Source organism: Gymnoscopelus microlampas (genome assembly GCF_963454915.1).
Source record: "Gymnoscopelus microlampas genome assembly, chromosome: 4".
Lineage (NCBI taxonomy): Eukaryota > Metazoa > Chordata > Actinopteri > Myctophiformes > Myctophidae > Gymnoscopelus > Gymnoscopelus microlampas.
In genome coordinates, this window is record NC_139941.1 from 26,686,990 (window position 1) to 26,705,978 (window position 18,989).

The 18,989-nt window shown below is 43.4% G+C and overlaps 1 protein-coding gene across 1 annotated transcript in view; it reads right to left on the reverse strand.

The window, feature by feature from the left end:
• Nucleotides 1-18,989, reverse strand: part of grid2 (glutamate receptor, ionotropic, delta 2) — a gene marked incomplete at both ends in the record, with an annotated part of 761,628 nt that overhangs the window by 296,577 nt on the left and 446,062 nt on the right. Inside the window, 3 exon segments of the mRNA XM_084053861.1 lie at nucleotides 780-817; nucleotides 820-879; nucleotides 882-983. Coding sequence (XP_083909987.1) covers nucleotides 780-817; nucleotides 820-879; nucleotides 882-983 — 200 coding nt within the window.

An 18,989-nucleotide genomic window follows, 5' to 3' on the forward strand; every position in this document is an offset into this window, starting at 1 on the left:
TCAGCGCTAATTAATGTCAACCCCCTTGGCCCAGGCAGCCAATCAAATCAAGCGAGAGGACGGTTTTAGTACTTTACCACTTCCTGGCATTTTATTAAAAGAATATATTATTATTGGATGGTAGAGTATAGAGACAGGACACGGAGTGACATGCAGCAAGGCTGTCGCCGGGCTGTCATCAGAGCCTACGCCTTCACAACTCAGCTAGTGGTATCCCGTGGCTTCCTATGGTGATGCCAGTAGTGTAGTAACTTATTGTATGTACGAACAGAGGGACAATGGCAAATGCAGACGAAAGGTTTATATTATATTATATAAGTACTGTACACGATGATACTTATACAATAGCACAGCAATGGCAAGAGCTTCACGTCTGCCTGAATCCCTTTAATCATATCATATCATATCGTATCATATCACTGTGTTGCGCATAGATACCCCACTCCACATGCACGCCATGCTGTTTTGCCCGAAGTGTTTTGCCAAGGTGTTTCTGAAGCGTCTGCGCCTGCAGTGATGCGTCTCGGTGTGATGGGCCCCTTTAGTGTGTGTGTGTGTGTGTGCATGTGTGTGTGCGTGCGTGTGTATGCGTGCATGTGTATGAATGTGTGTGTGTGTGTGTGTGTGTGTGTGTGTGTGTGTGTGTGTGTGTGTGTGTGTGTGTGTGTGTGTGTGTGTGTGTGGGTGTGTGGGTGGGTGTGTGGGTGTGTGGGTGTGTGTGTGTGGTGTGTGTGTGTGTGCGTGTGCGTGCATGAACTCATAAAAGCTCTCCTCCATACCTCAGTGATAAAAGCCTTGGCAGTAGCGGGGCTCATGACAGCACGGCCCTGCGCAGTGTGTCTCTGTAGCGGTGCAGCTCCTCCACCCGCATGGTTCTGACAGGCTGGTGATCATCATGTTGATGTTGGACTCCACCTTCTGCAGCGACACATCCATTCCCTGCTGAGAGGTCCGGTCCAGGAAGTCTTCGATGCCGCGGATATCTGGGAAGTAGACACAGAGATGTTACAGTTCACTGACTGGGGCTGGGGCGGGGTGGTGAGGGAGTGGTTTGAGGTGGCTTACGCTAATATTCATCGGCAGCACAGTTGATGTTTTCGGAGGTTTGACATACTGTAGCATATCGTTGCTGTCGGGCAGAAGTTAATACTTTTCATTGGTTCAATATTTATGAAAATCCACAGACACGCTTTCGCTAAAACAGCGAAAGTGGGCCTTTAATACTCAACAAAAAGTATGCATTATTCATTTTCCTAGGATGGCAGGGGGTTGGCCAAAACGGGGGGAAGGGAAATGAGTGCTTGTTTTGGATAACGCAATGTGCCCACCATAGCTACCCTACTTGGACATTGATGTGTAAGACCATCGGCTGCTCAGCGCGGGCACTTACTCACTTAGTAGCTTGCTGGGACACGCCTCATGAATCTCAAGGCCTTCTGTTGGCATACCTGGCCTTCTGTTCAAGTAATATAAAAGGTAATGTATTGTTGTAAAATTTTGCACTGCACAAGATGTTGAGTGAACCAAAAACAGGTGGTCAGATGAATGCACTTGTACACGTGTCATGAAGCAGAACAGTGGCAACTTTGGCATTAGTATGAAACACAGGATGTTATAAACAGATATAGCTTATTGTTAGGCTCTGGCAACTGCCAGGGCAAAGGTTTCAATTTCTACTGCGTCCACCCACTTTGATAAGATGTGTTGGTGATGGTAGAGTACGCAAGACAGTTTCATCTTTCTTGTGTATCAAAAAGGCAGGTAGGTACCGTTGGCGTCCAGATGCTGATGGCAAAAGCGACCTTTTGTCCTATGTGGAATGTGAATGTTCTCGACTCAACGTGGAAACTGAACAACAAGGCAAGCACACTGAAAGCAGCAGCCTTGAGCCCCATGAGGCATTAGCCGAGCAAGTGCCCGCGTTGAGCTGTCAACTCAGCGCTGACCGAGTTGCATAGAGAGGGAGTGAATCGGTTTTAATTTATTTCGAAATTGCACACGGTCCGTTTCCATGACTTGACAACATCCACATTCTGTCGATAACGCACAGTAAGATGCAAAAAAGTGTCAGCTTTTGAATGGAAATATTAACTGCCCAAGGGTCATTATGTGAGTCCTAGACATTAGAACAGACTGCAAAGAAAGACTGCTGCAATGATCTCTATTAAAAACAAACCTCAAGACGCTAGTAACAGAGTTTCCAATATCTGGGCCGTTCTGTTCTTAATGAGCTACACCGCAGGTCAAGGTAATCCTAATTAATGTACTATGGTTGACGCAGTCCGCTAATGATGTATGAGTGTGTGTGTGTGTGTGTGTGTGTGTGTGTGTGTGTGTGTGTGTGTGTGTGTGTGTGTGTGTGTGTGTGTGTGTGTGTGTGTGTGTGTGTGTGTGTGTCAGTGAGTGTGTGTGTGTGTGTGTGTGTGTGTGTGTGTGTGTGTGTGTGTGTGTGTGTGTGTGTGTGTGTGTGTGTGTGTGTGTTTGAGTATGTAGGTATGTAAAGCAGGCACTTAATGGTCTATTTGATGGCAACAGATGACATTGTCGTCATTGTCACTGTCATTGTTAAGCAATTAAATAGATTGATTAGAGTTTGTCAAGGGCCAGGGCACTCACAGGGGCAATGGCGTGACAATGTTGAACACAAAATTGGGGGGCTATAATGACGTAAAAAGGAAAGACAGCGCAGAGAGAAACATAATGCCAACAGCAGCAGTGGTGCATGGAGAGACAAAAACACATGCGAACAGAATGATGCTGCTGAACATAACATTGTTAGATGGGTTATGAGTTCAAAAGGTGAATGGAAGTTCACCAAGACACATTAGAGTAAGAGTGTGTGTGTGTGTGTGTGTGTGTGTGTGTGTGTGTGTGTGTGTGTGTGTGTGTGTGTGTGTGTGTGTGTGTGGAGGACGCCAAATCATTACCCTTTCCCTGATTGAAGAAATTAACAGGAAGTCAGGGAGCAGAAACAGGAAATACACTGCAGACACCAACACAACACAACAGAGAGCGCAACACAACAGCTTGTCTCTCTCTCGCTATACTTCTGGACACACACACACACACACACACACACACACACACACACACACACACACACACACACACACACACACACACACACACACACACACACACACACACACACACACCCACACACACACACACACACACACACACACACACACACACACACACACACACACACACACACACACAAATGCCTCTTATTCAAAACTGCCTTGTAAACAGATTTGGGCACTGCACAGCTGTCGTCCTCTGGACCTATGGGCATCTGTACGTGTGTGTGTGTGTGTGTGTGTGTGTGTGTGTGTGTGTGTGTGTGTGTGTGTGTGTGTGTGTGTCTGTGTGTCTGTGTGTCTGTGTGTCTGTGTGTGTGTAAAGATGAGTGTATGTGCCAATTTGAGCTGTTCATTAAATCTCACATTATGGCCCTATAAAGCCAGGGCATAATGTTCCTGTCCCCACCTCACCTCTCTGCTCTGGCGTATTTAACGCTAACTTTACTTAACACCGTGTGCTGCTGAGTTTTAAGGGTGTGACATACGCGTGTGTGTGTGTGTGTGTGTGTGTGTGTGTGTGTGTGTGTGTGTGTGTGTGTGTGTGCGCGCGCGTACGTGTGTGCCTGAAGGTGAGAAGGAGACAGGAGCGAGCAGAGATGATGAGATGGCATCTTAACCAAACAAGGCTGCTTCCAATCTGTCCACGAAGCTCAAAACAGGATGAGTCTAATTACAATCAAAGTTATTGCAGCCACCACCCTCCACATCATCACTGAGATTAGAGTAACTTGCAATGAACAACACACACCAGCTGTTAACTGCATGCACCCTAGCATCCCTATTCTGGGCATGTCACAATAGGTGTATATTTGCAGAAAATTTGCCAAAAACAGCTAATATACAAGACGTGTTGTGAGCTTGTATATTATGTATTTTTGTGTGTTTCGTCTTTGTGAACTTGTATATTGGCTATTTTCGATGACGATATTTGGTGTAAAGGGACAAAATGGGGGGACCAAGTATAGACCCCTGGAGGACACCGAGCAAAGAAGCAAACTTACTAGATAAAACACAGACGAAAAAGTTTGGGGGCTTGCACACAAACATATGTCGATGCATACACATGCATTGACGCGCATGCACCGAATTTGCACCCAGTGTCTGTATAAAAACCTGGGCTCACAGTCCATCATTGTCTTGTTCACTCAACACACAACTCAACACACATGGAAACATCTACACACATACACAAACACACACCATATATTTACGGTATACTAGTGTAAGCAGACAGTGTTTTTTGTTGAGGTTATAGTGTATAAATCATTGTGAAGCACACCGTGCTAAGAATCAACGGTGCCAAGCTAGATCAACAATTTATAACAGTTGATTTATAACCTCTGCAGTGAGAAACCTTTGTAAATCATGGAATCAAAAGCCTTTGTCAACAAAGCGAGCTGTAAACCCGAGGAGCATCGCAGCTTGCATTTTATTGTCGTGCTTGTTCTACAGATTAATTCTTGACTGCCCCATTTTCTCTTTTCATCCTCTGCACCATCAGTCTGTTTGTATGGCTGTCGATCTGTCTGCATTTGAGTCTTGTTTCCATTTCTGTTCGTATTTTTTCTTTCTTTTGTATCTGGAAGAGGCAGGCAGGTGTCTTTGTGTCCCTATACCTGTCCGTCCGTCCGTCCGTCCGTCTGCCTGTCTTTGTATTTACCTTTCTGTTTGCCTGCTGATTGACTGGGGAGTTGGCATGGTTTCATTTGCCATGGTAAATCCTTTAGCCACCATGGCTCCTGGTGCTAATTGTTGTACAGTATGTCTAATGCTTTAAAGATGCTCCACAAACACTGCTCCATTAAATGACTGTAGAAAACGACTCCATATAGACCCCTTAACAGACGACGTCACACTGATAAGAACCAGAATGCGTGCAACCAGTATGCGTGCAATGAAACCCATTCTATCAGGTATCGCTAGGACGCGCCTCACTAGCCAACACAGAAGAGGGGGTTGGGGTGTGCTGAAACCAGCGCACCCCGAAACAACAGGTTGGGAATTGATTGCGTGAAACAATCACCTGTGCGTCTCAATGTTAGTAAACAAATAATTGGTCTATACAGTATCTCAGACTCAGACAAACTATTGAATAATAGTATCTAACCTGTACAACATTAATTGATGTACACATTAAATGTGATAAGAAATCCAGCTGTTTGTAATGCAATAATGCACTCTATGAACCTAACTAATGCATTATGGGTTTAACAGGTCAAATCTATCTGATACATTATAACATTTCAGGGTGAATATCTTGACAGCATGAAATGTAATGGAACATAGGAGGTCATAGAAAATGGGACTTCACCGAACCACACACAATTTCAATAAATAAAATATATAATAAAAAAATAATAATAAAATAAAACAAATGACACTATCCACAACTGTGACATCCACAATGCTGTACATGAGCTTTTATAACCACCATTAAAGAGTAATGAAGTGAAGAGTAAGAGTGATTCTAAATCAAAAGCTTCCTCACATCCTCATCATGTGGTTTAGTTCCAAAGGACCACCTCCAAAATGTTGAGTGGGTTGACTGGCTGCTGACTGCCCTCAATTACGGAATTCCAACACCATGGAGAGGTCTAGAGTGGGATACCGACCTTGCACAGGCAAGCAGGCAGGAAGGGGGCCATCTGTTTGAGGAAACTTCATCTGGGAGATGGTGCTGGTCTATTAAGACTATAAACACCCGCCATCTCAACAGTTTCTTTCCAAGAAACTAAGGACACCAATGTTGGTCAGTTCACATCAATCAACCAGCTCCGCTATATGGCCCCTTATATCCTATCAGGACAATCAGGACAAATCCAGAACAAATACAGAGGTCGGGCATTGGACACATAGGAAGGCGGGGTCAAATTAATATATTGTAAGCAATGCAGGCACTTTTATGCACGTAATATTTCCCCCCCTCAACCTACATTGCATCATTAGCTCTATCTTTGTGGTCCTTCACCTCTTGGCACAATGCGTTGACTGTCACTTATGGTGTGCACTGTGCACCATGCACTCTGTGACAGAAGCAGTGTGGGCATGGCACAATAACAACATATAATCAGAAGCCTAATGGTCTATAAATGTACTGATATATTTAGTTGTTAATATGATGTAATACGGCAATACATTTTGCATAAAGAATAAGACAATTCCCAGTTGAAGCCAAGTTAACTTGTTTCTTTTGTTTAAACCAAAGACTAAATTCAGGGGGAATAAAATATGAATGCCACTATGTTTGTGGAAACAGTCTTGGGTACACATGTTTTGTGAATGAGGTTGAATGTGTTGGCATTACTACTCCGTTTATTTTTTTAAATTAATGTTTAGGTCAACAATGTTGACCTCAACCTCAGCCTTGTTGCAATTACTCTGAAATGTGAAGAAAACATTTTTTTCTTGGCAGCAGAAATATGGCAGCAGAAAATGCATTACATGATGCACTCGCAGTATAAAACAAACAGTAAAAAAAAAGAAAAGTACAGTAGACCAGTTGGGTGATAAACTTCTCTCTGCCCATTCCTACACTGCCATCCATCCTCCAAGCACTTGGCTCACAGGGAAAAGCTGCGAGCTAATGTATTGTAGCCGCTGACAGCACACAGGGATTTCACCTGCGTGTTCTCCGGCTCAGCGCTGCTCTGTCTGTGTTCAAAAACCTACCCTTGTCTCCTCACCTGCTTGCCTTCCCCGCATCCCCTTTCCCCTGGCTTTCCTTTTGAAACATGGCCCTGTCTACCTGCTGCGAGCTTCCTCCCCCCCTCCCTCTGCCCCAGCTTTCAAACACTCCCTCTTTAGATATCTTCCCTTTCCTCTCTCTCCTTCTCTCTCTCTCTCTCTCTCTCTCTCTTTCTCCTGCTTGACTTGCAAAACCTCCCTCTGTTGTAAAACTTCCCCGGCTTTCTCTGCATGTCATCCGGTACCTGTCTCTTTCTGTACACCTGTCTCTTGTTTTGGCTTCTTCCCCATCCTGCCTCCTCCACCCAAGCGCCCATCTGTCTACCCGACCCGACCGTAACCCACCCAACCTGCCTTGCCTCCTGCTCAACTCCCCTGCTATTCCCTGTTGACTTCATCATTTCTACCCTTTAGCAGCGGCAGTGGCACAGGAGGTAGAGCAGCCGCCTGGGAGCCGGAAAGGTTTCCGGTTCAATCCTCGGCTCCTTCTGGCTTAACGCCTGAGTGTCCTTCAGCAAGACACTGAGTCGCTAACTGCCCCCGATGAGTAGGGATGGAGCTCGAAAACCGAGCCCACTATAAACTCGGGCTTGAATTTATCGAGACTCGGGTATCGATAAGCTTTAGGCTTGTCGAGCCTGTTATCGAGTGGCCCATGACGTCATGTCTAAACTATCAAAACAAGAGGCGATCAAGAAATAAATCTAATCACCCACACTGGCACCAACATGTTGGTCTAAAAGTGTATTGATAGCTGCAAGTTGTGCCAAACAGCGCTGCCCGGGGAAACAAGGAAGAGGAATTTTATTGGCTTACTACATCACTATTTTAAGGGGGCTGTAAGCGTCCATTTGGTTCCATTTCTACACTCGGGTGGTTGCGTCGTTGTTGTGTTTACATGTGCGGCGCCGGTGCAGAGGTGAAACAATGGCGTTAACGAGTGAAACGCTCAAAAGTTTCACTCGTCCTCTTCTACCCAAGGTAGCAAGTCTCCGTTGACAATTTTAATAATCCAATTGATAATAATCCGTTTGGGATCTCCCTGTGAATGAATAACTAGTGTCGCCTGGCGTGTCCGTCTTCTCAGTCTATCGTTGCCGAAAATGGCAGATTTACAAGCTCACAACGTGGTGCGAACAGACGCAGTGTGAGCTTGGAGATCGGCTGTGTTTGGTGCGTGACACCGTCGTACGATGAAATATAAATTACGCTTTTAAAGTGACAGTACACACATTAACCGTTTCTTCAATATTATTTTCCAAAAGTAAAAAGGTCACTTGCCTTCTGTCTGTGAGAAAAGTACTGTATTTGAAGGCCCTAGTAAAATGTAGTGCGAGTGATATATTTTGGTTAAAACAAAGGAGGAGATTTTATAGTAATTATTACAGTAGCCTACTATTCATAATATAAAGCCATTTAACACTTATTGCACATTATATGAATGTTTTTTTTTAATGATAGGCAAAAACATTTTTTACTTTTGTCATCTTCATTTAATTTTAGACAGTGGTGGTCAGCCACAAACTCACAGTCACAACTGGCCAATAAAAAAAGATTCCGGTTCTGTTCAGACTTTTTTCTTAATAATAGAAAAAGATCAATAGTGGGCTCGATAAAAGCTCGGCTCAATAAGCAGGCTCGATAAGGTGCTCATTATCAATAAAAATGAACAAGCTCCATCCCTACCGATGAGTAGGTTGGTGCCTTGCATGGTTGCCTCCGCTGTCGGTGTGTGAATGTGCACCACATTAGCATGTAATGATGTGTAACGCTGTTTCTGTGCTGTTGTGGTGTGTGTGAAAGGGTGAATGTGAAGTGCATTGTAAAGCTCTTTGAGTGGCTGAAAAGAATAGAAAGGCACTATAGTACATAAATGCAGTCCATTTATCATACTCTTCTACCCCTCCCTCTCACCTCCTCCTTCCTCCCACGCTCTTGTATTCCCTTTCTATTATATAATTTCCTCCTTCATTCAGAGGTCAGTCCCAAGTCTCAAGTTTTCACATACTATAGTTTGGGTGTGCACATCCCCCGGTATGGGCTAGTACGGTTGAATGAAGCTTCTTAGCCTCTCTAGAGGTATACATCTGGCTTGTCTGTGGTCAAATATGTAAAATTGATAGCAAGATCATTAATATTGAACAATTCTACACCAAGTTGCTCCCAAAATAGTATTAACGGGTGGCCATCTTGGAAATGTGGCAGCCATCTTGATTTTTGAGTGGCTAATGGGTTTTATCATAAGAACCCTAAGGAGTCTGCCTCACCACAAGCAGAGTAGTTGCTGTGCAAATTTTGGCACTTGTTTCCACTTGTGAAAGATTTTAGTGCAAACATGCAATTATCCGCTACACTATGAGGGGAGAAGTGTGCACTGCAGACGCATCTGTAGTTTTGTCGAAAGTCTGAGCCAATATCCTTTTTCTGGTTACTTCCTCTATTGTCACCATTGTGTTGCCCATACAAAGTGTCTATTCCAGGTCATTTTTACATAACTTTGTGAAGTTGATGTTGCTTTTGATAGTATGACTTTTAATACTTTATATCTTGTTTATATAATCGTGTAGGACATTAGTTTCCAGCAGCCAGAGGGTCATGTTCAGTGCTTTCATACTTTAGATATGGTCTAGCCAAGCTCTGTAGCCATGATATGAGAGGAGAATGAAACTACTTATGAATTATGTTTCGTTCAGAGAATAAGAGATAAGTTGTTTACCACAAGGTATAATAGCATCTCTCACCATCCGCTCTTTGTCGTTCTATGCTATGCGCCATGGCATATAGAATTTAATCATCTGATTTCACAATCAGATGGACATAGACAGCCTTTTCAGGTAGTGTATTCATCCTTCAGCGGAGCAGAATATCATCATTCCAACCCCACCATTACAGCTTTGTCCATGTTTCTGTAATTTACTTGTGTTTTGCAAGGTCACCAGGATGCCAAAATATGTTCTGGTTGTGAGGAATAGGTGTCTATTGTCAGTTATCACATAAAAAAAATCACACCCTGTGTGAAGGAAGCGGTGCCTTTGGGGCGGGGCTTAACTCATTTCAGTTCGTACCTATTGGTGGTCTGAGTCCACTTACCAAATTTTTACTTGGTAGCATGCTGCAAACTGGAATGGTGGCTGTTTAAAGCCCAGCCAATGGGCACACAGATGGGGCGGGGCTTAAGTAATTACAGTTCGTCCCTATTGGTGGTTTTAGTCCATGTGCAAAATTTGTACTCCGTAGCATGATGCGAACTTGAGTTATGGCTGTTTAAAGGCCAGCCAATGGGAAGACAGAGGGGGCGGGGCTTCAGCAATTCATGCTCGTCCCTATTGGTGGTCTAAGTCCACATACCAAATTTGGACTTGGTGGCATGCTGCAAACTGGAGTTATAGCTGTTTAAAATCCCGTGCTCATCCCGTGCTCATGCGGGCGGACGGACATAACATACGCTGGGGGTCCCTGGACAGAGGGGGCGGGGCTTCAGCAATTCATGCTCATCCCTATTGGTGGTCTAAGTCCACATACTGAATTTGGACTTGGTGGCATGCTGGAAACTGGAGTTATAGCTGTTTAAAATCCCATGCTCATCCCGTGCTCATACGCTGGGGGTCCCTGGACCCCTCTTTGATAACCAGTGGCACGTGTGGCCAATGAGAGGAGAGATGGCATAGGCAATCTCCAAGTCCGTGTGTGTGTGTGTGTGTGCGTGTGTGTGTGTGTGTGTTTGTATGTGTTGCTTCTTTGCCGTGCTCATCCCGTGCTCATCCATCCGGACGGACGGACGGACGGACGGACATACGGACAAAGTCAAGCTTAGAGCGGTTGGCACCGCTAAAAAAGGAAAATAAATCAGTTATTACTTCTATCTCACTCTGTTCCTCCAAGGCCTTTTACCTTGTTAAACTTTTAAAGGTCCGCGCGCGCGCGCGCACACACACACACACACACACACACACACACACACACACACACACACACACACACACACACACACACACACACACACACACACACACACACACACACACACACACACACACACACACACACACACACACACTCTTCTCCCGAGACTATATAATCACTACTTTTTAAAATTGAAATAGCATAACATATTTTCCACTTTCCTTGCAGAAGCACTTCCTCACCGTTTTGCTTTCCCTGTGGTCAGACATTGAGAGATCCCTGCATACTAGTGATGCGCGGGTTGACCCGTAACCCGCGGGACCCGCGGGTCAACCCGCGGCGCGGGTGGGTCGAGTCAGAATTTCGGAGAAAATTATGCGGGCTGCGGGTGAGCGGGTCACGCGCTCTCACACGCAAAAAAATAAAAATAATAACATGCTCTTGTTTTGTCTTTATTCCTAATAAGAATAAGACTATTAACAATAAAACAGTTTGAATACACTTGGGGATTATTTTCTAACCATGATTTTACAGAATAAAAAAAAAATCGCGGGTCGCGGGGCGGGTTGAGCCGTAGATTTATATATGGGGTCGCGGGGCGGGTTGAGGCGGGTTGGGTTCCGTCGCGGGGCGGGGCGGGTCATGAAAAAACCTGACCCGCGCATCACTACTGCATACTTATAAAACTGAGGAAATCAAAATTCAATGTATGGGTTGGAACAGCAACAAACCTATGACTACTGCTTTTAAAACCAATCCTGATACTGTTCCAATAAGTATTCTGCTGCAACGCTTTTATTTTTTTTAATTTCCAAATTATTTCACCCAGTTTTAGCCCCTTCATTGAATTAAGACCAGTCACTAAGCGGAGATCTCTGATTGACTGGCTACGTGAAACTATTCCCTGTGTATCTCTAACCCTGATCCAAGCTGTGATATACCTTAAAGAAAATGGTTCTTATGCTATGGGTTGGGAGTCCAAATGGGTTGAGTCCTGTTTGTAGGGAACTCTTGTTCCAGAGAGCCAGACCTGAACCTGTACATATGTAACCTTTAGCAAACAAAAAAAATCAGGCTCCGACTCTGCCTGGTTAACTGCCCACTGCCTTCCACATATTCAGTTCAATGTCCCTTCTTATATTATCTTCCTATAGTATATCTTCTCCCTCTCTCAACGCCCCAAGAGAGTCAACACCTGGTTTGAACTGACTGAGAGCCCCGCCCTCTCACTATTGTTGGTGGGGGCAATACATTGTATAAGGGAGGAGTACAGATGTATACTATGGGGTGACTCAGTAGAGTTCATCCTCTGGGGTGCATGAAGGTGCCCAGAAAATTCCATAGCAATCCAGCCTGTAGTTGTCCAGGACCTGAGTGACCAACATTGCCATCCTTGGAGCCCTGATGCTAGCAGGGTTAAAACGCTTTAAAGCCTTTCATCTCCAAGAACCTTCCCTGGTTCTCTTACTGTCCCTTCACACACCCCTCTGCATTTTATATTTCCAAATCTTTCCACGCACCTGCTCTTACTCACCCTCCCTTCCCTATGGCTACCTTAGTCCTTGATCCCCTCCCTTCTCTCTCTCTTCGTCCCTCTCTCCAGCCCTCCTTGGTAAACTTATCATTTCTCTGCACTCCACTCTGGGAGCCTCACCACCTCTCTCATGTACCCAGTCCAATCTTCAGGTATTACATGCCAATCAGAGGGCTGCTGAATTTAAAATGGCTGGCCCATTCTTCTCCAGCAAACCATTTTCCAGGTCCAAGTAGCCACCTGTAAAATCGCATGTAAATGCTCTAGTAACTAACAGAACAGCACACAACTAGGACCACAATCTTGTGTGGAATGATGACATTTAATTAAGCCGTACAATTACAATACGTGTTTCAGCATGGTTTGAATATACAGTAATACAAAAACCTTGACCAACAAAGACATGTACGTACACTCTTAGATTTAAATGAAAACTCATTCATCTTCATATTTCATGTTCTGATGTTTAATTTAATTTATTAATGGATGACCTATCTAAGCAGCTGAACAGCTTTGATACAGGGCGTTGGGTTGGTAACAAAATAATCAACCACCTGATGTACGCGGATGATTTGGTGATCCTCTGTCCATATAGTGCTGGTCTTCAACAGTTACTGAGGGTCTGCTCTCAATATGGCTCAGACTGTGACATTATTTGCAATGCAAAGAAGAGTAACATCATGATTATAAGAAGTAGGGGAACAGTAAACTGTCATTTCCTGCATTTTTTCCTGTCTGGTACTGCCCTTAAAGTCTGTGATGAGGCCAAGTACATAGGCCACTATTTAACAAATGACCAATCTGATGATAGGACATCGAGCCAGAAGGTGGCAGGAAGGGGTACAGGCAGAGGAAGTGCTAGGGGGCGAGGTGGAGTCTGAAGAGGTTTCCGCCCGAGAGCACTTATTACGACCCCACAGCTCAGATCGCAACAATATGATGGATACACTGTCACTGAGTTGTGTATACTGAATAGAGGTTGGCCATAGCAATCCCTCAATATACTGTGTCTATCTCTGCAACGTCTCTACCTTCCTTCACATGCCCACGGCAGGTGGTCTTCTGCTCCACTTGTGAGACAAAGGTGAAGTTGAGAGGTCGAGCGCCAATTCAGCTGCGAGCCCCCCTGGAACAAAATTAAGTGCTTTTCTGTTTTTGGCCAATAACTGCCTTTCCATCCTGCCTGCCTGTTCTCTCGCTGTGCCTATCCGTCTCTCTCTCTCTCTCTGACTGTCTCTTTCTAAATCCATTTGTGGTGTCCTGAGAGGACGAGTCTCTACTCTGAGGTCACACCTCCCGGTAAAAGGTTGCGTAACCCGTCACCTGACCCTGCCAAATTTACGTCCCTGTCGCCCTGGACATATTGGTCGGATCTGAGCTAAACCAGATAAGACCAGCTAAAACCAGCTAAAACTAGCAACCATCATAAGCTGATATTTGCTGGGGTATTTTCTCAGCAGGTATACGTTTTGTTTGAATAATCTACAGTAAATTTGCAAAGTAACTAGTAAATAAAGCTGTCAAATAATTGTAGTGGAGTAAATAATACTCAAGTAAAGTAAGTGTACCTCAAAATAAAAATATAACTATAATGACTTACTTTCCAGCAGTGCCTAATGTAGTACCACTCTCCCTTTCAAATCCCTACTTATAGAATGATAACTCACAATGCTCAAACAAGTTATGGTTTCCTCATCCTCCATGTGAAAAAGGCTTATGGGTTTCCAAAGGCGTTTCATTTCTCATCTTACTTTCCCTTCCCTACAGCATATCTTCTGGCCTCCACTGGTCCTCTGTGACGATCCCTGTTAGTCACGCACCACTCCATGTTGTTTGACTAATGCTATGTGTTAAGAAGAAGAGGTGCTGATTGACTTCAATGGAAGTGGCATTTTAAAGTCCCTGTCCACATGTCCCATGGTGTGGTTTAAATCCTCAGAAAAATCATCTCTGTTCAATAATGTCAATATTTTTCTCCTCCCCAAAATGTCCCTAATTTTACACTTTTTTCTTTGCCCTTTTCTTGCCCTAATTTAGTATTCCATATCTCATGAATTATGCACGTTATGTTTGAACCACCAGAATTTGTGTATATCAACAGAGAACATACACCAAACTCACCACAACAAAAACTACAAGCCGGTCACTTCCTTCTTGACCTTGACCGTAGACACAATTCTGGGGGTAATTTACCATATTCACACGGTGGCCATTTTGCCCTTTAGTCATACTTGGGCACCCCGGTGGGGTGGCGTTTCTCCCAACCCCGGAAATATGACGTGAGAGCAAAATGGCCGCTGTGTAAATATAGTCAATTGGTCTTAAAGCAGAATTATACTGCTACAAAATTATTTTATAACTATGAACTCTACACATACATCATATGTTTCAAATTAGTAAAAGAAAACGCTCAATGGGATTACACTGATGAAGAGAAACAAACAAATAGCAAACTGCCAATGTTCGAATTTCGAGATGGCATCTCTACTTGCACTCTCTATGCACTCAGCCCTTTAACATATTACTTTTAAAGCATTTCTTGATTAATGGACAGTGCCCTTGGATTACCATGGAAGGCTGCAGTATCATATTAGTCCACATGTCTGTTTCAGCTGCTGGAAGTTTAATGTCTTTCTCATTATGGTTCCTTTCATGTCTTTCTCATTATGGTTCCTTTCACAAGTCCTTACTGGCAGGCTGGAAAAAATGTTAATACTAAACTAAAGATTGACCCCTAAGGGACAATGTTCACTCTCTCAGGGACAGGGTTACGGTATAACTAAGGGTTTTGCTGTGTATTTTCCTACAGTAAATGCCTCCTATAGAAGATTAATCTTCCATTTCCCAGTGTGACTCCATCAGGACTCCTTGCCTCTCTAAACCATCCTTCTGTCCCCTGCTGCCTTATGTCTTATTCACCTTGACGGTTATTTTGACATTTTAATCCTGTTATTCTAAGTCCATTTTGGTCAGATACAGTATTTAAATCAGGTCGATTTAAAGCTCCCTTGTGTAGTGTTTTTCTTCTTCTTTTTTTCATTCCTCAGTTGTTTAACATTTTCCACTGCCAATCTGTGAAATAGTAATGGTGCATTTATATAGCACCTTTATCCAAAGCGCTTAACAATGTGCATTACATTTACACACACTCTCACATACTCTCTCTCTTTCTCGCGCGCGCACGCACGCACGCACGCACGCACGCACGCACGCACGCACGCACGCACGCACGCACGCACGCACGCACGCACGCACACACACACACACACACACACACACACACACACACACACACACACACACACACACACACACACACACACACACACACACACACACACACACACACACACACACACACACACACACACACACACAACCTCATGATCTAATTATGATCTAATTATGGCCGCTACGAACGCTACTGATGTTGGTGACCCCATAGTCGTCCTCTAGCTAGCACGACTATCAACATTTCCAGTCACTGGGGGCTTCTAGCAGGGCTTTAGACTCGGTTATATACAATCTTCAAAATTATATATTAAAGCCTCCATGTTTCCGATGTCTCCCTCTGCATAGAGTGTTTTGAGAGGTCTATGGAGAAGTTAATGTACACTGGTATTTTATCTAGAGTACATACCTTATTAGTGATGCATTGACATTTATATTTTTAGCTTGCTATTTTATATCACCAGACACTTGTAGGGTGAAATTTAAGGAAAACTAAGTCTGCCTTTCTCTGCCTCAGATGAATGCCGTAAGCATTTCACCGCCAACTCAATGAGGACTCTAGCTTCGACTATGCCTGCACCTCATGGTGCAGCCCTCTCAAAACAACTCCTTTCTATTTAAATATACCTTATGATGCTACTGAGCTTTATCCCAATATGTTTTGTATTGTACGTATTACTGATGAATTGAGCCGATGTACTACAATGGAAACAAGCCCCTCGTGCTTTATGTGTTGTCCTTATAGCATAATCTTTGACTGTGCTGTCTGTACTGTTAATAATCTTGTTAATAAAGTATCCAATCGATCAAAACTCCCCTTCCTTCCTTCCTTCCTTCCTTATATAGAACATCTTCATTTCAAAGAACAGTATGTCCTATTGTACCTTGTCTCAAGCCCTCTCATTATCTCCTGATAGCCCTCTTTTCTTCCTGTCTCATCTGGATAGAGTCTCTCTGTGGGAAACCATTCAAGAAGCCAAAGTACACTGCTTCCCTCCCGTCTACTAAAGACTTCTGTCAAACTTTACAATGATTCATATGGTGCATTTTCCTAGCCTGGGACCAGACGAATGTGCGAGTGCAAAAAAAAATTGCACTCTGCGATTTGGGTCTGGCACCGCTCCATAGAGAATCCATTTCCTGCTCCAGAAGACGTGGGGAACCAATCAGGGCCCAGTATTCGAATATGGGAGACTGTAATTGGTAGTTGGTTGTAGGTCTAACCAATTGCGTCGAGGGCCATTGTTTTGATCCCGCCCCTTGGGGAAAAAAACATCCTCATGGAAGTACCAGACTCATATCCACGCAGTGATATAGTCTGGCTACGCGAGGCTAGCATTTTCCCTGTCTGCATGAAATGAAACAGTATGAAGTGAAACCAGGTGCAGGTATCTGGACATCTCCCATCATTCTATTATTGGTCATTTGCTATTGATCAACTGGAAAAAGGATTTGAACTATTATCAATCTGTGCCTTTCCTTAGTTGACAGTTATCACACAGCGTGTGCATTTTAAACCTCATCCATTACAATGATAAACGAACTATTTCATCAGATACAATACTTTCTTATCCAAAAAACAAACCTTCTTAATTCATCTCTCATTAGCACTCTGCTGAGCATAGATTACATTCAACAAACTATTTTGTTCTCATTTGTTAAATGGTTGCCATTGTATTTTGGTAGCCTTTTCATCCTGTCAAAAATAAGTTGTATTAATGTCAGTGATTGTTAAAAGTGCTTCTAATTGGTTCACTTTGTGCCTGGTTTCAACCCACTGTCAGCGTGGCCATGGAGAGTCACCATGGTTCTGTTTGGATTGTTACTGGATAGGTTACTCTGCAGCAAATACCAACTTGTCGCTCATGTTCTCTGAAAAAATGGCATGTCAAGAGAGCAGCAATGTGTGAGGATGAGGACACCGAAAGGAGAGTTGGGAGAGAAAGAGAGGTATACAATAGAGAGAAAACATGAGTCCTCAATGTCCAGAACGCATCAGTAGAGCTGAAAATGGGGATTGGGACAGAGGCACTTCAGCTCACAGTCCTTTGTGTGTTCTCTAAAGGACTCTCCTGTTTTGTACAGAGGTCATGTCTTTTGGGAACACTAACGCCAGAAAAGACCCTCTCTCCCATTTTCCCTTTCTGTCCCTATCACTCCCATTCGCTCTTTCTCGTTGAGCAGAGGTGATGCCATTAGGGAAGAATAGTGACATCCCTGAAAAGGGCTTCTGTGAGACAGATAGAATGGCTAAAATCCCACAGGAGTCATCTGCTGAATCATTGATCACAGAGAACATAGGGGATTGAGGTGTGTGTGTGTGTGTGTGTGTGTGTGTGTGTGTGTGTGTGTGTGTGTGTGTGTGTGTGTGTGTGTGTGTGTGTGTGTGTGTGTGTGTGTGCGTGTGCGTGTGCGTGTGTGTGTGTGCACGCGCATGCGTGTGCGTGTGTGTGCGCACGCTCATTAACTCCCATATGTGCATAAACTTGTGTAATGTAAAGCCTAATTTATGCTCCGTCGCACCATGGTGTTGCGTGCCGAGAACGTCCGAGAATAGCAGACCTATCCTCGACGAGCGACTAAGTATTAACCAGGATTAAGTAAGTGTCTTAGCTTCTTGAATATGGCTGGAAATGCCCGCAATCACGACATTAAGTCTCATGCAGTTATCTTGCTGTAAAATATGTGCAACAGACTATGAAGAAATCTCATGGCTTGATTATTAACTAAATACAATGCTTTTTCTATTCATTATTTTAGCTCCACACTAGTGATAAGCCATATACAGATATGAGTTAAGTAGTAAAAGTGCTTCTCCATATTACCAATTATCCAGTCGAGAACATGGCTGCTTGGTATAATGTTGATTGCAAATGTCACATAGTAAAATTTCATGGCAAGCTGCACGATGCAGATGTAACCGAGTGTCTCTTTTGAAATGAATAAAGTTCAATTAGGGGAAAATACATTCATCCTAATTGTTGCCGTTGTGGTAAGGAAAAGTGAGTGGAGCAGCGACACAGAGTGAAGAAGGCATGAAGAGTAAAATTGGTGTAAAATTCCTTGCATGTTCACATTTTATGGCCAATAAAAGTTATCCTAATGATGATGATAATGATGATTATTATACAGTATTAGACAGGCAGTTGAAACCGGGGTATACACTGTCCTTTGTCAAGGGCAAAAGGACACAAACTTACAAGTTGCAAGTCCATTATGTGATTGACCGTGAAAGAATTGTTGGTAACACTTTACTCAAAGGTCGGGTATAAAATGCATTATAATCACATAAGGCATTATAACACTTGTTATAAATGTTTGTAATCATGTATGACAACTTATAACAACTTTATAATAATAATAACTTCATAATGCATTATAAGCTCAGTGGAACAGCACATTATAACTACCTTAACTTAGCTAGTTAAAAAGTGCCTTTGTTATAAGTTGTTATGCATGATTATAAACATGTATAACGAGTGTTATGAATAAGTAAGTGCATTATAAGGCATAATGATGCATAATAATTCATTACAAATGTGATTATAATG